Genomic DNA, 14,478 nt, shown 5'->3' on the forward strand with positions numbered 1-14,478 from the left:
ATGATACCATACATTATATGGTCTTTTGAGACTGGCTTCTTTCACTTGGCCTAAGGTTTTCAAGGTTCATCTGCTACTGAGTCCAAGTTTGTACTGCTCGCTGCACAACAGGTCAATAAATTGAGAGACAAGTTGTTGGGGCAAGGAAAAGTGATTTTATTCAGAAAGCCAGCAAACCCAGAAGATGGTGGAATACTGTCCCAAAGAGCAATCTTACCCTAGTTAGAATTCAGGCTTCTTTTATACTAAAAGGAGAAGGGAATGTGGCTTATCGTTGCAGAACTTTTGGTGCTGGAATCCTTTGTTCTTTCAGCTGTCCACAGAGGTCTGGTCACAGCCCTTAAACATCCAATAAGGCAATTTTTATTTTCTGTTCTGCAGGGATTTTTTTTTTCTTTGTATATGAATGGAAAAGTGTTAAAGGTCAGAGCCTTGAGAATGGGCTGTCCTATAAATGTCGGGCTATAGGCAATATTCATTTATAAAGGTGCAGAGCCAGCATGACTTAGCACGGGCAACAGAGCACAAAGTTTAGAGATAAAGAAATAGGTTCAGGATGGAGTCGTACTGAATGTTTATTTTCTCTGTTACACATCCTTGTCAGTACTTCCTTCCTTTTTATGACTCCATTGTGTGAATAAACCACATTTTGTTTATTCATTCATTAACATTGTTTATTCATTCAGTTGAAGGACATTTGTGTTGTTTCCACGTCTGGCTATTACAAGTAATGCTACTATAAACATTTGTATGCAAGTCTTTGTGTGGACATATGTTTTTTATTTCTCTTGGGTAAGTATACATGAATAGGTGTAGAACGGCTAATAACTCTATGTTTAACATTTGAGAAACTCCCAAACCATGAGGTCAGGAATAAGCCCCCCATTTAACAGATGAGGAAACAGGCACCAAGTGATTACCGGCTTGTCCATGGCTCTACAGCTTGTCAGTGGTGGTGTAGTCCAGATTTTGAACTCAGGCTCTTGGTCTCCAGAGCCAGCCCTTATCTCCTTGTTGTCAGAGTTAGAGTCAAAATTCTTGAGTCTAGCTCCAGGTCAACTGCTAATGCTTGTCTGTCTGAGCCCTGTTTGCCTTATCTGTTAAAAATACAGGTTGGGACTGCATTGTCTTAAAGGTCTCTCTAGCTTTAATTTGCTGTCACTTTAAGATTGTACAATTCCCATGATCTTCTCCAAGCAGGCCTCTGTCCCAGGGGTAGGTATGTACTGGGCATTGTGTATCAACTGAAAACAGTGTGCTCAGGGCCTTCCCTGCCTCCCCAGGGAGTACGCCAGCACCATGGAGCTGTAAGAAGCTTTGTTGATCGTCTTTGTTATCTAGAAATAAGAAGCATGGGCAGAACCCTCAGGAGTCCCCCATCCTCCTCTCGATGAAAGAACACAAACAGCCTCATTAGTCACCTGCCAAGGCCCTGCATCCAGAAGTCCCCAAAGTCCCCTTGGTTTTTTTCAGCTGCAGGTGATGGACTTAGCGCAGTCGCTTAGAGCCACGTTTGGGCCTGTCTGGGGACCCAGGCATCTCTTGTCCTCAGTGGTTCCCATGGCTACCAGCCAAGTATCTGAGGAGGGAATAGGTCCTTGGTATTAGGAGAGAGGCGGTTCTTCTACTTTAAGCCCCATCCCATTTTGCCCTCCTGTCTCACAGACACAATCACCGCTGCACAGAATACACACTGTTATGTTGGACTCCCTGTTCCTGCGCGTCTTGCTGGAATTTTGTCCTGTTACATATTGTATGAAGTAGGTCATCCCCTGTTGGTCTTAGACCTTCCCTGATTAAAGTGAAATTTCTCTTCAAATGGCATGCATGTGTTGTGAAGAGATTTTATCTGATGTAGCAAATTGAGTTTTGGTCCCAGATCAGAGAACATAAAGTACAGAAGGGACCCATTTCCTTTTTTTCTTTCCTTTTTAAAAAAATTGTTTATTTTGCTGTGCTGGGTCTTAGGTGCAGCAAATGAAATCTTTAATCTTTCTTGCAGCATGGGAGATCTTTAGTTGTGGCATGTGAGCTCTTAGTTGAGGCATCTGGGAGCTAGTTCCCTGACCAGGGTTTGAACCTGGGCCCCCTGCACTGAGAGTGCAGTCTTAGCCACTGGACTGCCGGGGACGTCCTGGAGACCCATTTTCAATCACTTGATCCTTTTCACATCACTAGTAACTCTTCAGCTTTTGCACAAACACCTTCAGGATGGGGAACTCATTTGTTATTTCCATGAGCAAACTAAAAGAGAAGTTTGGAAAAAGTATTTCTTGCCTCTTTAATTATGTTCTCCAAAGTGGTCTGAATCACGCATCCAGCTCCACAAGCATTTGTTGAGTATCATTCAAGATCCATGCACTGGGCTTCGCAAACAGTGTAGATAGAGAACACCCGATGTCTGAAGAGGTATAAGCAGCTGTTAGCAAACATGCATAATGTCACTGTGCTTCACAGAACTACAGTTTCATCATTGTCTTACTTACACAAAAGGTTTCATTTATAAGAATTTACCTCCAAATACATGAACACAAAAGCATAGTGATGTGGACATGTTGAATGTTTCCACTCCAGATTTCCTCCTGTCCATAAATACTGGGGTAGGTAGGTAGGTTTAGTTGTTCAGTTGTGTCCGACTCTTGTGACCCCGTGGACTGTAGCCGGCCAGGTACTTCTGTCCATGAGATTTCCCAGGCAAAAATATTGGAGTTTGGTTGCTATTTCCTGACTCAGGGATCAAACTCGGGTCATTGCTAATAATGTATATGGGGTATTCTTCTAGATCCCCCAGACTGTTGCTGCTTGGCTATGAATTAGGATGATACTGCTTCCTTGGGAGAGTGTTTTGAAAATGTGGAAACACTGACCTTTCTCTTAAAAAAAAAATTTATTTTTGGCCACGTCCAGTCTTAGTTGCAGCAGGCAGGCTCAGTGGGTTGGGGTGCGTGGGGCTCTCTAGTTGAGACACGGAGTGTCGGTTGGTGCAAAGCTTGTGGGATATTAGTTCCCGAAGCAGGGATTGAACCCATGTCCTCTGCATTGGCAGGCGCACTAGACCAATGGGGAAGTCCCAAGGATTGTTTCTTGTTCCAGTGGGATTGGGTGGGGCCACAAGACTGGTTCTGGCATCAAACTAGGAGTAGGATTCTTGCAAGGTTGGCTTTGTTGGGTAAGACCAGAGCAGCCTTTAGTCTGGAAATAATTGTTTCCTGATCTAGAGTACCTGCCTGATGCCTGTGAATTAGGAAGTTTTCCACTCTGTATAGCGAGAGTGTGAAGCGTCCCTGGCTTCGGGTGAGCTTCAAGGATTATCTCGTTTTGGTGGGGAGGGCTATTTCCTTTCCCAGCCTCAGGAAACTCCTCACGTAAGTGCTCATCAACACTTCGCCGAGGATGCACAGGGGCCCCTCTGCAGACGTGGAATGCTTGTGTGCACTCAAGCGCTGTGATGGTCGCTCCTTTCCTTTGTTTGGGCCCTCCTGGACTCCCAGCACTGTTGCGCCACCTCTTCCTTCTGGAAATTCTTTCTCTAGATAACAAACCAGTGCAATTGTGGAGCTCACCTGTGTCCTCCTCTCTCGGGGATCACCTGCTTGACCTCCAGAAGCTGAATACTGTGATTTTCTGTGTTTTAGCTCTTTTTTAAGTTGTTTCAGGTGAGAGGGTAAAGATGAACCCTTTTACATCCTGTTGGCCAGGAGTGAAACTGTATGACTTAGTTTAAAGACAACCCTGAAGGCCCTCCACAGCCAAGCTAGTATTCTGGCTCTGCCTTCAACAACTGAAACTGAAACTGAAAACTCTTAAATCAGCCAGTAGAAAGTTGTGATGCATGACCAGCTAGTCAAAACACTCTGAGTAGCAGGGGGTGAGTTTGGTTATATATATATCAGTTTTTACAAAGCTAGTATTAAATGCCAAATATATGCAACAAGTATTTATTGGGCACCCACCATGTTCCAGGTACTGTTCTGTGTGCATATGAGCAGTGGACCAACTATTGCCTCCTGTCTTCCAAAATGTAACACATAACCCACACACTTTTTTGCAAAAGAAAACACAAGGATAAGTCAGAAACAAATGAAATGGATTAGGCAGGGGAAAGAGGAAACGGGGATGAGAGGGAAAGGCCGTCTAGTTCTGCACACACGTTTCATACAGTGTAGTTTATATGGTTTTTACTTTTGGAACTGAGTTTTCATATTTAAAAAATACATAGGAAATATCTTAAACTGAATTAAGCTCCCTCCCCCTAATTAGCTTTATACTAAATAGACAACCATACAGGGAAAAACTTGATATAAGGAACTTTTGAAGCTGGCACTCTGTGAATACACTGTTAATGTAGAGAACTTAAGAAATCTTCTACTCAGCAGGTTTATTTACCAAGTAATCTGTTACCATCATTTAGGGTGATGCACTGAGAACCAATGATCATGTATGTAGCTTTCTTGTCCCATATGGATCACCTCCATCTGATTACAAGGAAACATCCTGTCAAGTCCAAATAGAGGGGCATGTTGAAAACCTGGCTTATACTATTAAAAAGGTCAACTTCACAAAAGACAAAGGCGGAGAGATTGTTCAGATCTGGGGGAAAATGTTATGAAGGACAGTATTGGGGCGAGTTGGTAAAATCTGAAGTGTTATGTATTAGGTAATAGTAATGTATCATGTTAAATTTCCTGAATTTGATCACTGCTGTGGTTATGTAAAAGAACATCACTGTCCTAGGAGACACTGTGTGCTTGTATGTGAAGAAAGGGAAAAGCAAGTAAGAAATGTTAACAATGGGAGAGTCTAGGTATTTTCCTGGATGACTGAAACGTTTTCAAAATGAGTTAAAATTAAGAGCTATAATTTTTTTTTTTTTAAATAATAAAATTAGTACCTAGTATACTTTCTGGTAAAAAGAAAACCTAAATGCTTGATCTTTGAGTGCACACCTTAAGTGCTTCTCCCAAACTACCTTAAAGAAAAAAACAAAATGCACAGAAGCTTATAATCACATTTATTAGAAAAATATTACCACTTAGAAGTTCCTGTCTTTAAAGGCTAAAGATCTGCTCCAGGCACCGTTTGCTCTGTTTTCATCAAACTCCCTCAACATGGCAGGAATCCCGGTTCTCTGGATGCGCACAGGTCAGGGGTTAGCCAGGCTCCACCACAAACCCAACCTGAGGCACCACAGCAAGTCCCAAGGCGGCGCTGAGGAAGTCAGGGCCCTCTCCGAGTCCGGGGGCCGCAGGGCCGGCACACTGGGGCCCGAGACAGGTCTCCTGGGCGGCCGTCCAGCTTGCCTGTGGAGCTGCTGCTTCACCTTTTCTTCACAAACTTCTTCCTGGAAGCATTGGGATTTAACCGTCTCCTCCCGGCTCCCAGGGTGCTGTCTCGGACCTGCAGGGTGGCTGAACGGCTGGAGATGTCATTCTCTGCAAAGGGGGACACCCCAGCTATGTAGTCAGGGGCAAACACGTCGGTTTTCTGCCTGGCCTTTCGGGAGAGTCGCAGCTGAGGGAAGCGCTGGTCCTCGGTCAGGTGGGGGTTGATGGCGTACTTGCCCCCTTTGGGAGTGGGGAGAGAGTACTGCAAACAAGAAGGGGAAAGGCCGTTAGAAGGATGGGGATTCGTATTCATACACACCAGATCCTGCTAACGTAAAGCTCACCCGACAACTCTGCACGCGGGCCGACGACACCAGCGGAGTCCATCACCACTGCCTGCTGTGCGCTAAGCCCCTGACACGCATCTTCCCACTTGAGCCTGGCCTCACCTCGCAGATGCAAAACCCAAAGTGGTATTCTGACTACATACTCTCAGCTAAAGACAGAAAGACTTCAGACTGTCTTTCTCTAAGTTACTTATTAATTACAAATAATAACCTTATGGGAAATTTGATCATCTTGGTTTTGGTTAATTATATTCGCATTATATAAGAAACTGCCTTAACTAAGTGATCAGAGTTATTATCAGCAGTAAACTGGACAGCTAGTTATCATTTACCCCCTGACAGGATGCACTGGGAAGATTCAGCATCACTTCTGGGTGTTCCTGCCAACACTGTACAGCCTGAATCTAAGCAGGAGGGAACACCAGACAAACCCAAGGTAAGGGATGTTACGGAACTGCTTTGAACTCTTTAAAACCATTTAAAAATGTCAAGGTGTGAAAGACAACAGACTTGACAAACTACTTCAGTTTTAAAGAGACATGACAGTGTGTGATCCTAACCCTTTTCTTCTTTTGCTGTAAAATAAATCTGTGTCAAAGTCTGAATATGACCCACAGACAGTAGTACTGCATGCTAGGTTGCTCAGTCGTGTCTGACTCTCTGCGACCCCATGGACTGTAGCCCACAGGCTGCTTCTCCAGGCAAGAATACTGGAGTGGGTTGCTGCTTCCTACTCCAGGGGATATTCCCGACCCAGGGATCGAACCGGCATCTCTTAACATCGCCTGCACTGGCAGATTCTTTACCACTAGTGCCGTCTGGGAAGCTAGCATAGTTGTACTGAAGCAACGTTAACTTCTTGGTTTTAGTAATTGTACAGTGGGTGTGAAAGACAAAGTGCTTGTTTCAGGAAACACACACCAAAGTATCGAGGGGCCGAAGGGCATCAGGCAGCCTTTACTCTTAGATGGTTTTTAGGGGAAAAGAAAAAATATATATAAATGACAGAGCAAATGTAGTAAACGATTAAATTGGGAAATTTAAGTGAAAGGTAAAATGGGAATTTGTACTATTTTTTGGCAACTCTTCTATAAATCTAAAATTATTTCAGAATAGAAAGTTTAAAAATGAACAACCTTCTCACGGTAGTGGCACCTGCCTGGAGAACTCAGTGCTGGGTCGGCCACAGGTATACCTGCTGGTCTCTCAACGCTTCTCTCCTGATTCCTCAAGACAAATCCATTCGGCTGCATGTCCAGTCAGAACGCTTGTGCTGAGCACTTCACACCCCTTCCCTTGTGGTTCCTGGAGCTTTCGGAAATTCTGCCCATCCTCAAACTCCCACACACATCCAACCTCCAGCACCCTACAAACGACCTCTCTGTGACCCCACATGTAATTTATTGTGTGGAATTACTAGTGATTTCTTCTTAGACTGCAAACTCCTCACAAAGCTCATGGGGAGGCTGAATTGTGAGCCTTCCCCATCTGGATCACAGGTTTTCATGAACTATCTTGTAGAAACCATGAGGGTTTGTTCTCTCTGATCATTTTGCTCCTGATGCTAAGAGGTCTCACTTCCCCAACCCCGGGCCCTGCCACCAGGGGAGTGGGAACCGTTCTACTCACCCTCAGGCCGCGAGGATTTAGCACCTTCGGGTTGCGGGAGAAATGCATGTGCAGGGTCCCGTCATCGCTGACGGTCACGGACACCTTCTTCAGCGTCTTGTTTCCACAGTGGGCACAGAACACTCGGCTCATGTCAGATGTCGTCCTACAGACACAGAGGAGCCTCACTGCACTGGAGCCTCGGGCAGCAAACCCAGTCCCGGGGGCGCAAGGTGAGTCTCAGGCCTCGGAGGAGGAGGAGGCACGAGAAGTGGAAGGGGACAGGCTGAACTGCACTGCCGTCCTGGACCAGGGCTGCCCGGCTGTATCGCGAGGCCGATGTACGCACATTGCTGCCCCACGGTTCCAGGGAAGAAACGACATAGATGGTTAAGCAAAAAAACTGAGCAGAATGTTGTTACAGTGACCGTGAACTCTTTACCGAATTCTGTCAGGTATGCTACAAGGGTACCATGGAAACAACCCCATGAGGTTGGTGTATCTCCATCTCACAGGTGGGGAAATGGCGGCTAGGTAGCAAGCTGCTCAAGGTCACAGAGCCAGTAAGTGGCAGGCATACACCAAGGAATATGGCTCCAGAGTCAGTGTTCTTACCACCCCCCACCTTCCCCAGGGGCATGCTATCACATTATTACAACTATTACTGAATACCTTGGCCCCAAATGTCATGTCACTGGGCATGATGCCAGGAGGTGGCTCTGGAGATGCTGAGAATTTATTAATGAATCATACAGAAAGCACTAGCGAAGCTGTTATGGTTGAATGGGTGTGGGCGTTGAGGCCGACCCCCAGGCCTTGCCACTCTCCTACCCTCTCAAGCCCCAATGGAAGACTGAACAGGAGAAGCTGCTGCTCTCAAGGACCAAGCAGGAGCCCTAGTGTCTACCCTTGAGGAATTCTCCCTCAGTTCCCAGGGGCAGGAGACAAGAGCTGCGTGCAACTGCCAGAGAAGCCAGACCCCTGACCTGAAGTCTGTGCAAGTGAACAGAGCCCTCTCAACAGGGACTAGGAAATATTCTGTGCAAGAAAATATCCCGTCACTGGGGCTAATCTGAGGTGGAAGGAACACCTGCACAGAAGGCAAGGCCTCCCTTCGAGAAGCCCACTGAAGGTTTAGGAAGAGAGGGGTGCTCGACAGAGGGGTGCCGGAGCCCACACTACCGACTACGTACTTGAAGCAGCCATGGCAGCGCAGGATGTAGCTCCGGGCCTCGCGGATCAGCATGCCGTTCACGGCCAGCACGTGCAGCCCCATCTGCAGCAGGACGTTCTGCAACCAACACGTTAATGGGGAACCAAACTCAGAGCAAAACCGACATTATCTTTAACGTTTGCATAATCACAGTTAAGAGAACTTCCCAAACCCTGGTCTGGCTCATGAAGGGTTTTTGCTCAAGAAAAGCAAGCATAGGATGCCTCTCAAGACAGGTACACTAGGACAAGGACCCAGAGTCTTCTGATGTCAAGGGCTACCCACTGTGCGCATTAATTAGCCAAGACCTTCCATGAGTAATCTCTCTCTTTTTAAAGCAATCTCTCTTAACGGAGACGTTCATTGTGTCAGAGCAAAGCTATTCATTTCTGGATTGGAAACCGCTACAGTCTCCAAATACTGAACACAGCACAGAACATTACACACACTGAAAGAAAAGCAGCAACAGATTGTGAATGTTAGACATTAGAAATGTAATGTATTATACATACATTTTGTCAATATATTATGATTCCCCAACCTCCAAGCAAAACGGCAAATTAACAAACAGCATAGGCAAAGTTTCTAGAACCAGGAAAAGAAGCATTATACAACCCCATCCTCAACCTCCGAGAGACCACTGCCTATAACAGGTATGACGCTGAACCCAGGCCGACAAATACCCACTCCACCCACCTGCATGGCGAAGTCTGTAGTCACACAGCCGACCCGCACGTCCTTGGGGACAGCACACTGCTTCATCTCCTGCTGGATCTGCTTGATGTTGCTGGGGGTTATCCACCCGCCCCCGTCATCATCACTGTCTTGGTCCTTTCTTTCTTCAAGTCCATTCTCTTCATCCTCCTCCTCACTTGGAACATCCTCACCTCCGTCCATCTGAAACATTAATAGAATTCAAACTCCCTGCCCAGGGGTGCAGCTGGAAGATGCTAGTCTGTGGTCATCAGATCATAAGGCAGGGCCTTACCAGCAGCTCCTGCAGTTCACAATCAATGTTAGGCAAAGGATTTCTCCAGAACATGAAGGAACTGAACTCAAGGTCCTCAGGCTCACTGGCTGGGTGTCTGTGTTCTACTGTTCCTCGTGGGGGTTTAGGCTGAGATTAAAAGAAAAGTAATTTTTAAACCTGCAAACTGAGAAAGAGTTATAGATGAAATGATATACAATGTACAAGTCAGACAGGGCTGGACATACTGCAGCATCTCTCAGGATAAATTTGGTTCCCTGGAATCAGACAATTTGTGGAGATCTGACATGGAGCAGAAAAATGCATGAAGAGCCTGTCTCAGAAATTACCTTTGAGGGCAGATGGAAACCAGAAATGTGCAGAGGAGTTTCCGGGTGCTGAATGGATGAACTCATTTTAACCTTTAAAAAGAAAAAGAAATAAGAGACAGCACTAAGCAAAAAAATACAGGTTGAAAATTCAACATGGAAGAGTAATTAAAAAAAAAAAACAGAAAACAAAATATTTCCCCCTGGTTACTGAAATTAAAAGATTTATTAATTGTTTTTTAAAAAGCGGGAAACATAAAAATATATATGAAGAATTATTCAGGGATTCCACTACCACCAAATAACCATTTTAGGACATTTCTTTTTTGGTCCAAGACATAAAGCTTTAAGGAACATCATTATGTATAAAACCTGGAAGTATCTTTGGTAACATCCTTAAGATAAATGCCTAAAAGTGGAATTGCTGGGTCAAGAGACAGGACATTTTAAAGATTCTGATATAAAACAGGTTAACTCCTGCCCAAAAGACTGCAGAAAAGGGTGGTTTTTAGGAATCTCAAGTTGACAGATGCCAAAACAGAAACCCGGCTCAGCCACAAAGTCAGCCTTTATGTGAAACTATTCCCTTGATTCCCATCCCCCCCAAAACATTCTGGTAACACACAGAAGTCTGTATTTTAGACATTACTTTTAGACTCTTTGGACTGGAGGACTCTAAACCTTGTTGAGAACAAGTGAAGGCAGTTCCAACTAGAACAGGAACATCAGTCCACTACAGTTTAGATGACTTTAGACAGTGGAGATCAAGTACTTCTTTGTAAACACTAGTTGAAATTACTTACTACAGTATAAACTACCTATCTTCCAAAATCCTCTGGCCTGGAAACAGTCAGTGGGGCCCAAGCACAAAACCATTAATCTCTTCAACTTAACCGAGCTGGACAAATCCATAAAAGCACAACAGGAACCCAGAATTTTGAAGGTTAGTAAGGGCTGAGAAAAATGGTAAGTATTTTTGGTGTTCTTTCTTGCTTGTTTCTGGAAAAGAATTCTATTTTTTCAAAAGTAGTGAGAATATAGTTGATTTTTACTCTTTAAACATTTTAAAAATTTTTTAAAAAATATTTGGCTGTGCTAGGTCTTAGTTGTGGCATGAAAGATCTTTTAGTTACAGTATACAAACTTGCTTAGGGGCAGCATGCGGGATCTAGTTCCCTAACCAGGGATTGATCCTGGGACCCCTGCATTGGGAACTTGGTGTCTTAGCCACTGGACCACCAGGAAAGTTCCCCTTTCGGCATTTTTAAATTTAACCAATCTTACCAAGAACTTAGAGGTCAAGACTGAGACACATTTGCTAACTACAATGTATGAACCTTATCTGGATCCTGATTCAAACAAATAAACTATTAAAAAGTTTATATAATAATTAAGAAATGTGAACAAACACCCATTTGGATATTTGATGATACCAGGGAAATTACTATTAATTTTGTTTAGGTATAATATTGGTTTTGTGGTTATTTTTTAAAAAGACATACCTAATCTCTTTTGAGACACACCAAGAAATATCTATCAGTGAAATAAGATGTCTGAATTAAAAATGCTCATGGCTAGGGTGGGTAGAGATGAAAACAGATCATGAGTTGATAACCATGGAGGCAGAATAATGGGGACACTGGGTCCGTTATACTATTCCCTCTACTTCTGTACATCTGATAGTTTTCATAATAAAAAAGTAAAAATGGATGAAACCAACAATCCTTATGATTTACCTTTTCTGGTTCTTGTTTTAGGTGAGATACGCCAACAAATTCTGCTTCCAGCTGGTAAGTAAGTGCCAGTACTTGGATATCTGTAGCAGAGAGGCTAGGATAATCTCCAGTTTTCTTTGAAAACTCAGTCACTGTAAACAAAAGATTCCAAAGTTCAGTTAAAAGCAAAGAGCCGTATGACTTTGGATAACTGTAATGAAAATATGAAAAGAACTTTGGATCAGTATCCCAAAAACACCTCATTCATTCATCTCCTGATCTTTTTCTACTCAGAACTGAGACATTCGTATCTCTCAAGATTTATGCCAGTAAGATCCTTACTGAGTGCAGATGAAGGGACAAAAAAGTTAACAGAAAATCATTGAAAGTTAGCATAATATTTGCAAAGGATGAGAGTTCCTTTTCTAGGCTCTGGTATTATATTAGAATACAAAGTCTCTTCTCCCTCAGCAGTAAAGTTCTCTGATTCTAACAATCTTTTTTAATAGAATGGATGATCACAGTTCAAAGTGGGATGGGAAGGTGATTCAACCAATAATTATTGTCTATGAGACAAAAATACTGGGTAACAAATATTGAACAGTTTTTGTATGTAAACCCACCCCAACAAGAAAACCCACATCCCTCCAGGTCTTGTGTTGTTATTCTCCTGAGACATCAATAATAAACATATACAATAATATTTTGACATATTAACAGAAAGATGTCTTCTGCCTGTCCATCACCAACTCCCAGAGTTTACCCAAACTCATGTGCATTGAGTCGGTGATGCCATCCAACCATCTCATCCCCTGTCGTCCCCTTCTCCTCCTGCCCTCAGTCTTCCCCAGCATCAGGGTCTTTTCGAATGAGTCAGCTCTTCACATCAGATGGCCCAAGTATTGGAGTTTCAGCTTCAACATCAGTCCTTCCAATGAACACCCAGGACTGATCTCCTTTAGGATGGACTGGTTGGATCTCCCTGCAGTCCAAGGGACTCTCAAGAGTCTTCTCCAATACCAGAGTTCAAAAGCATCAATTCTTCTGCGCTCAGCTTTCTTTATAGTCCAACTGTCACATCCATACATGACTAATGGAAAAACCAAAGCTTTGACTAGATGGACCTTTGTTGACAAAGTAATGTCTCTGCTTTTTAATATGCTGTCTAGGTTGGTCATAACTTTCCTTCCAAGGAGTAAGCGTCTTTTAATTTCACGGCTGCAGTCACCATCTGCAGTGATTTTTGAGACCCCCAAAATATAGTTGGCCACTGTTTCCCCATCTATTTCCCATGAAGTGATGGGACCAGATGCCATAATCTTAGTTTGCTACATTAACACCAGGAACAATAAGTATACAGCTCACATTTCCTAAAAATGCCGCTATTAATTAACAGCAGTTAAAATTTATTGGGTACTATGTACCAGGTGCTATGTTAAAAGCTTTTCATCTTATCCTTAAGTCAAATCTTTACAAAAACTTTTTAAATTGAAATAGAGCTGATTCACAATGTTGTGTTAATTGCTACTGTATAAAAAAATGATTCAGTTATACATTTATATTCCTTTTAAAAATGTTCTTTCCCATTATGGTCTATTATAGGGTATTGAATATAGTTCTCTGAGCTATACGTTCTACTGAACCTTGTTGTTTATCCAGTCTATATATAAAAGCTTACATCTGCTAACAACCCCAATTTATTTATATTTACATATAAATAAATATATATTTATAAATATTATAAATATATAAAGTATATAATATCTTGGTATAATATTCTCTAGTATTCACATTGCTGCAAATGACATTATATTTTGTTCTTTATTATGGCTGAGTAGTATTTTACTGTATCATATGGTACCATATCTTCTTTATCCATTCATCTGTCAATAGACATTTGGGTTGTTTTCATGTCTTGGCAAATGTGAACAGTGCTGCTATGAATATAGGGGTGCATGTATCTTTCTGAATTATTATAGCTTTGACCCAGTATATCCCTAGGAGTGGGACTGCTTTAGCCAAATCTTGTGAAGTAAATACTATTAGTATTTCCTCAGAAAGATTAAGTACCTTGTCAAAGATCACAAAGCCTAGTATGTTAGAGAAAGCTAAAGAAGTCACAATTAGTGTAGGTAACATCATTTCCATTATCAGCCTTTAAATCCTAAAACCCCTAAAACACTTTCAACCACTTAGGTTCTTTCCAGGGCAGGACTTCTATTTTTAATCCAAACAAATTTAATATTTACAAAACGCTGGACACTGTGCTGAGTGACATTCTTCCTTTAATGCTCCCAGCAACCCCGCGGATAGGTACTATTGTTAATCCCATTTTACAGATGAGGAAACTGACGCCTGGAGAGCCTGACTGATACACCCAAGGGCACATGGGTAGTAAGCAGCAAGGCCTGGTTGACTCTTGACCCAGGAAGCCTCTCTCCCACCACGATCCTGACCGTGGGGTTTCTAAACCAACTCTGATAAAGTAACCAGGCTCCAACTAGCACCAGAGCAGGTTCAGTCAGCAACCTGGGACCCAGCTTCACCATCAACATCGGGCAGGGGTACTCACCCAGTCGCACGTATTCAGGAAGGGGCTCCTTGAAACGCAGCTCGTAGGGCAGAACGGCGAGCCGCCTGCGCGTGGCCTTGTCCCGAATCTCGCTGACCACGTCCCGGATGGTGTAGATGTTCTTCCCGATGTCCTGCGGGGAGACCAGCCCAGCTCACACCCGCCCGCAGCGCGCAACGTGCTGCCGGATGTCCCAGACTCCTTCAGCGGCCACCAGCCCAGACCCCGGTCCTCTCCACAGGAGCATCGTGTACCTGCAGCGCCGCATCCAGCAGAAACGCCCCGGCATCCGCTACAACGTGCTCCACTGGCGCCATGTTGGCCCAACGAGGTCAGACCGCGCATGCGCGCGGAGCTTCCGCCAGTGCCTCCGTATCAATCCGGGCCTCTGGGAACCGAGAAG

The 14,478-nt window shown here is 43.8% G+C and overlaps 1 protein-coding gene across 1 annotated transcript; it reads right to left on the reverse strand.

Annotated features, from left to right (window-relative positions):
* Positions 1–4,990: 4,990 nt before the first annotated feature.
* Positions 4,991–14,478, reverse strand: NOB1 (NIN1 (RPN12) binding protein 1 homolog). The gene is made up of 9 exons (XM_065925663.1): positions 14,330–14,478; positions 14,076–14,208; positions 11,525–11,655; positions 9,810–9,881; positions 9,481–9,609; positions 9,189–9,389; positions 8,473–8,570; positions 7,301–7,445; positions 4,991–5,586 (listed from the first exon to the last, which is right to left on the reverse strand). Exons 1-9 carry the CDS (start codon positions 14,390–14,392, stop codon positions 5,317–5,319), a joined length of 1,242 nt encoding a protein of 413 aa, XP_065781735.1. The 5' UTR covers positions 14,393–14,478; the 3' UTR covers positions 4,991–5,316.

The sequence above is a fragment of the Muntiacus reevesi genome, chromosome 2 (assembly GCF_963930625.1).
Source record: "Muntiacus reevesi chromosome 2, mMunRee1.1, whole genome shotgun sequence".
Lineage (NCBI taxonomy): Eukaryota > Metazoa > Chordata > Mammalia > Artiodactyla > Cervidae > Muntiacus > Muntiacus reevesi.

Bases quoted from the DNA above. Each gene is read 5' to 3' on its own strand.
- NOB1 (XM_065925663.1), bottom strand. From the start codon at position 14,392: ATGGCGCCAGTGGAGCACGTTGTAGCGGATGCCGGGGCGTTTCTGCTG. The intron at 8,571-9,188 runs GTGGGTGGAGTG...TGTTGGTTGCAG, and splicing joins CTACAGACTTCGCCATGCAG to AACGTCCTGCTGCAGATGGG. The intron at 5,587-7,300 runs GTGAGTAGAACG...TCTTGTTTGCAG, and splicing joins TAAATCCTCGCGGCCTGAGG to TACTCTCTCCCCACTCCCAA.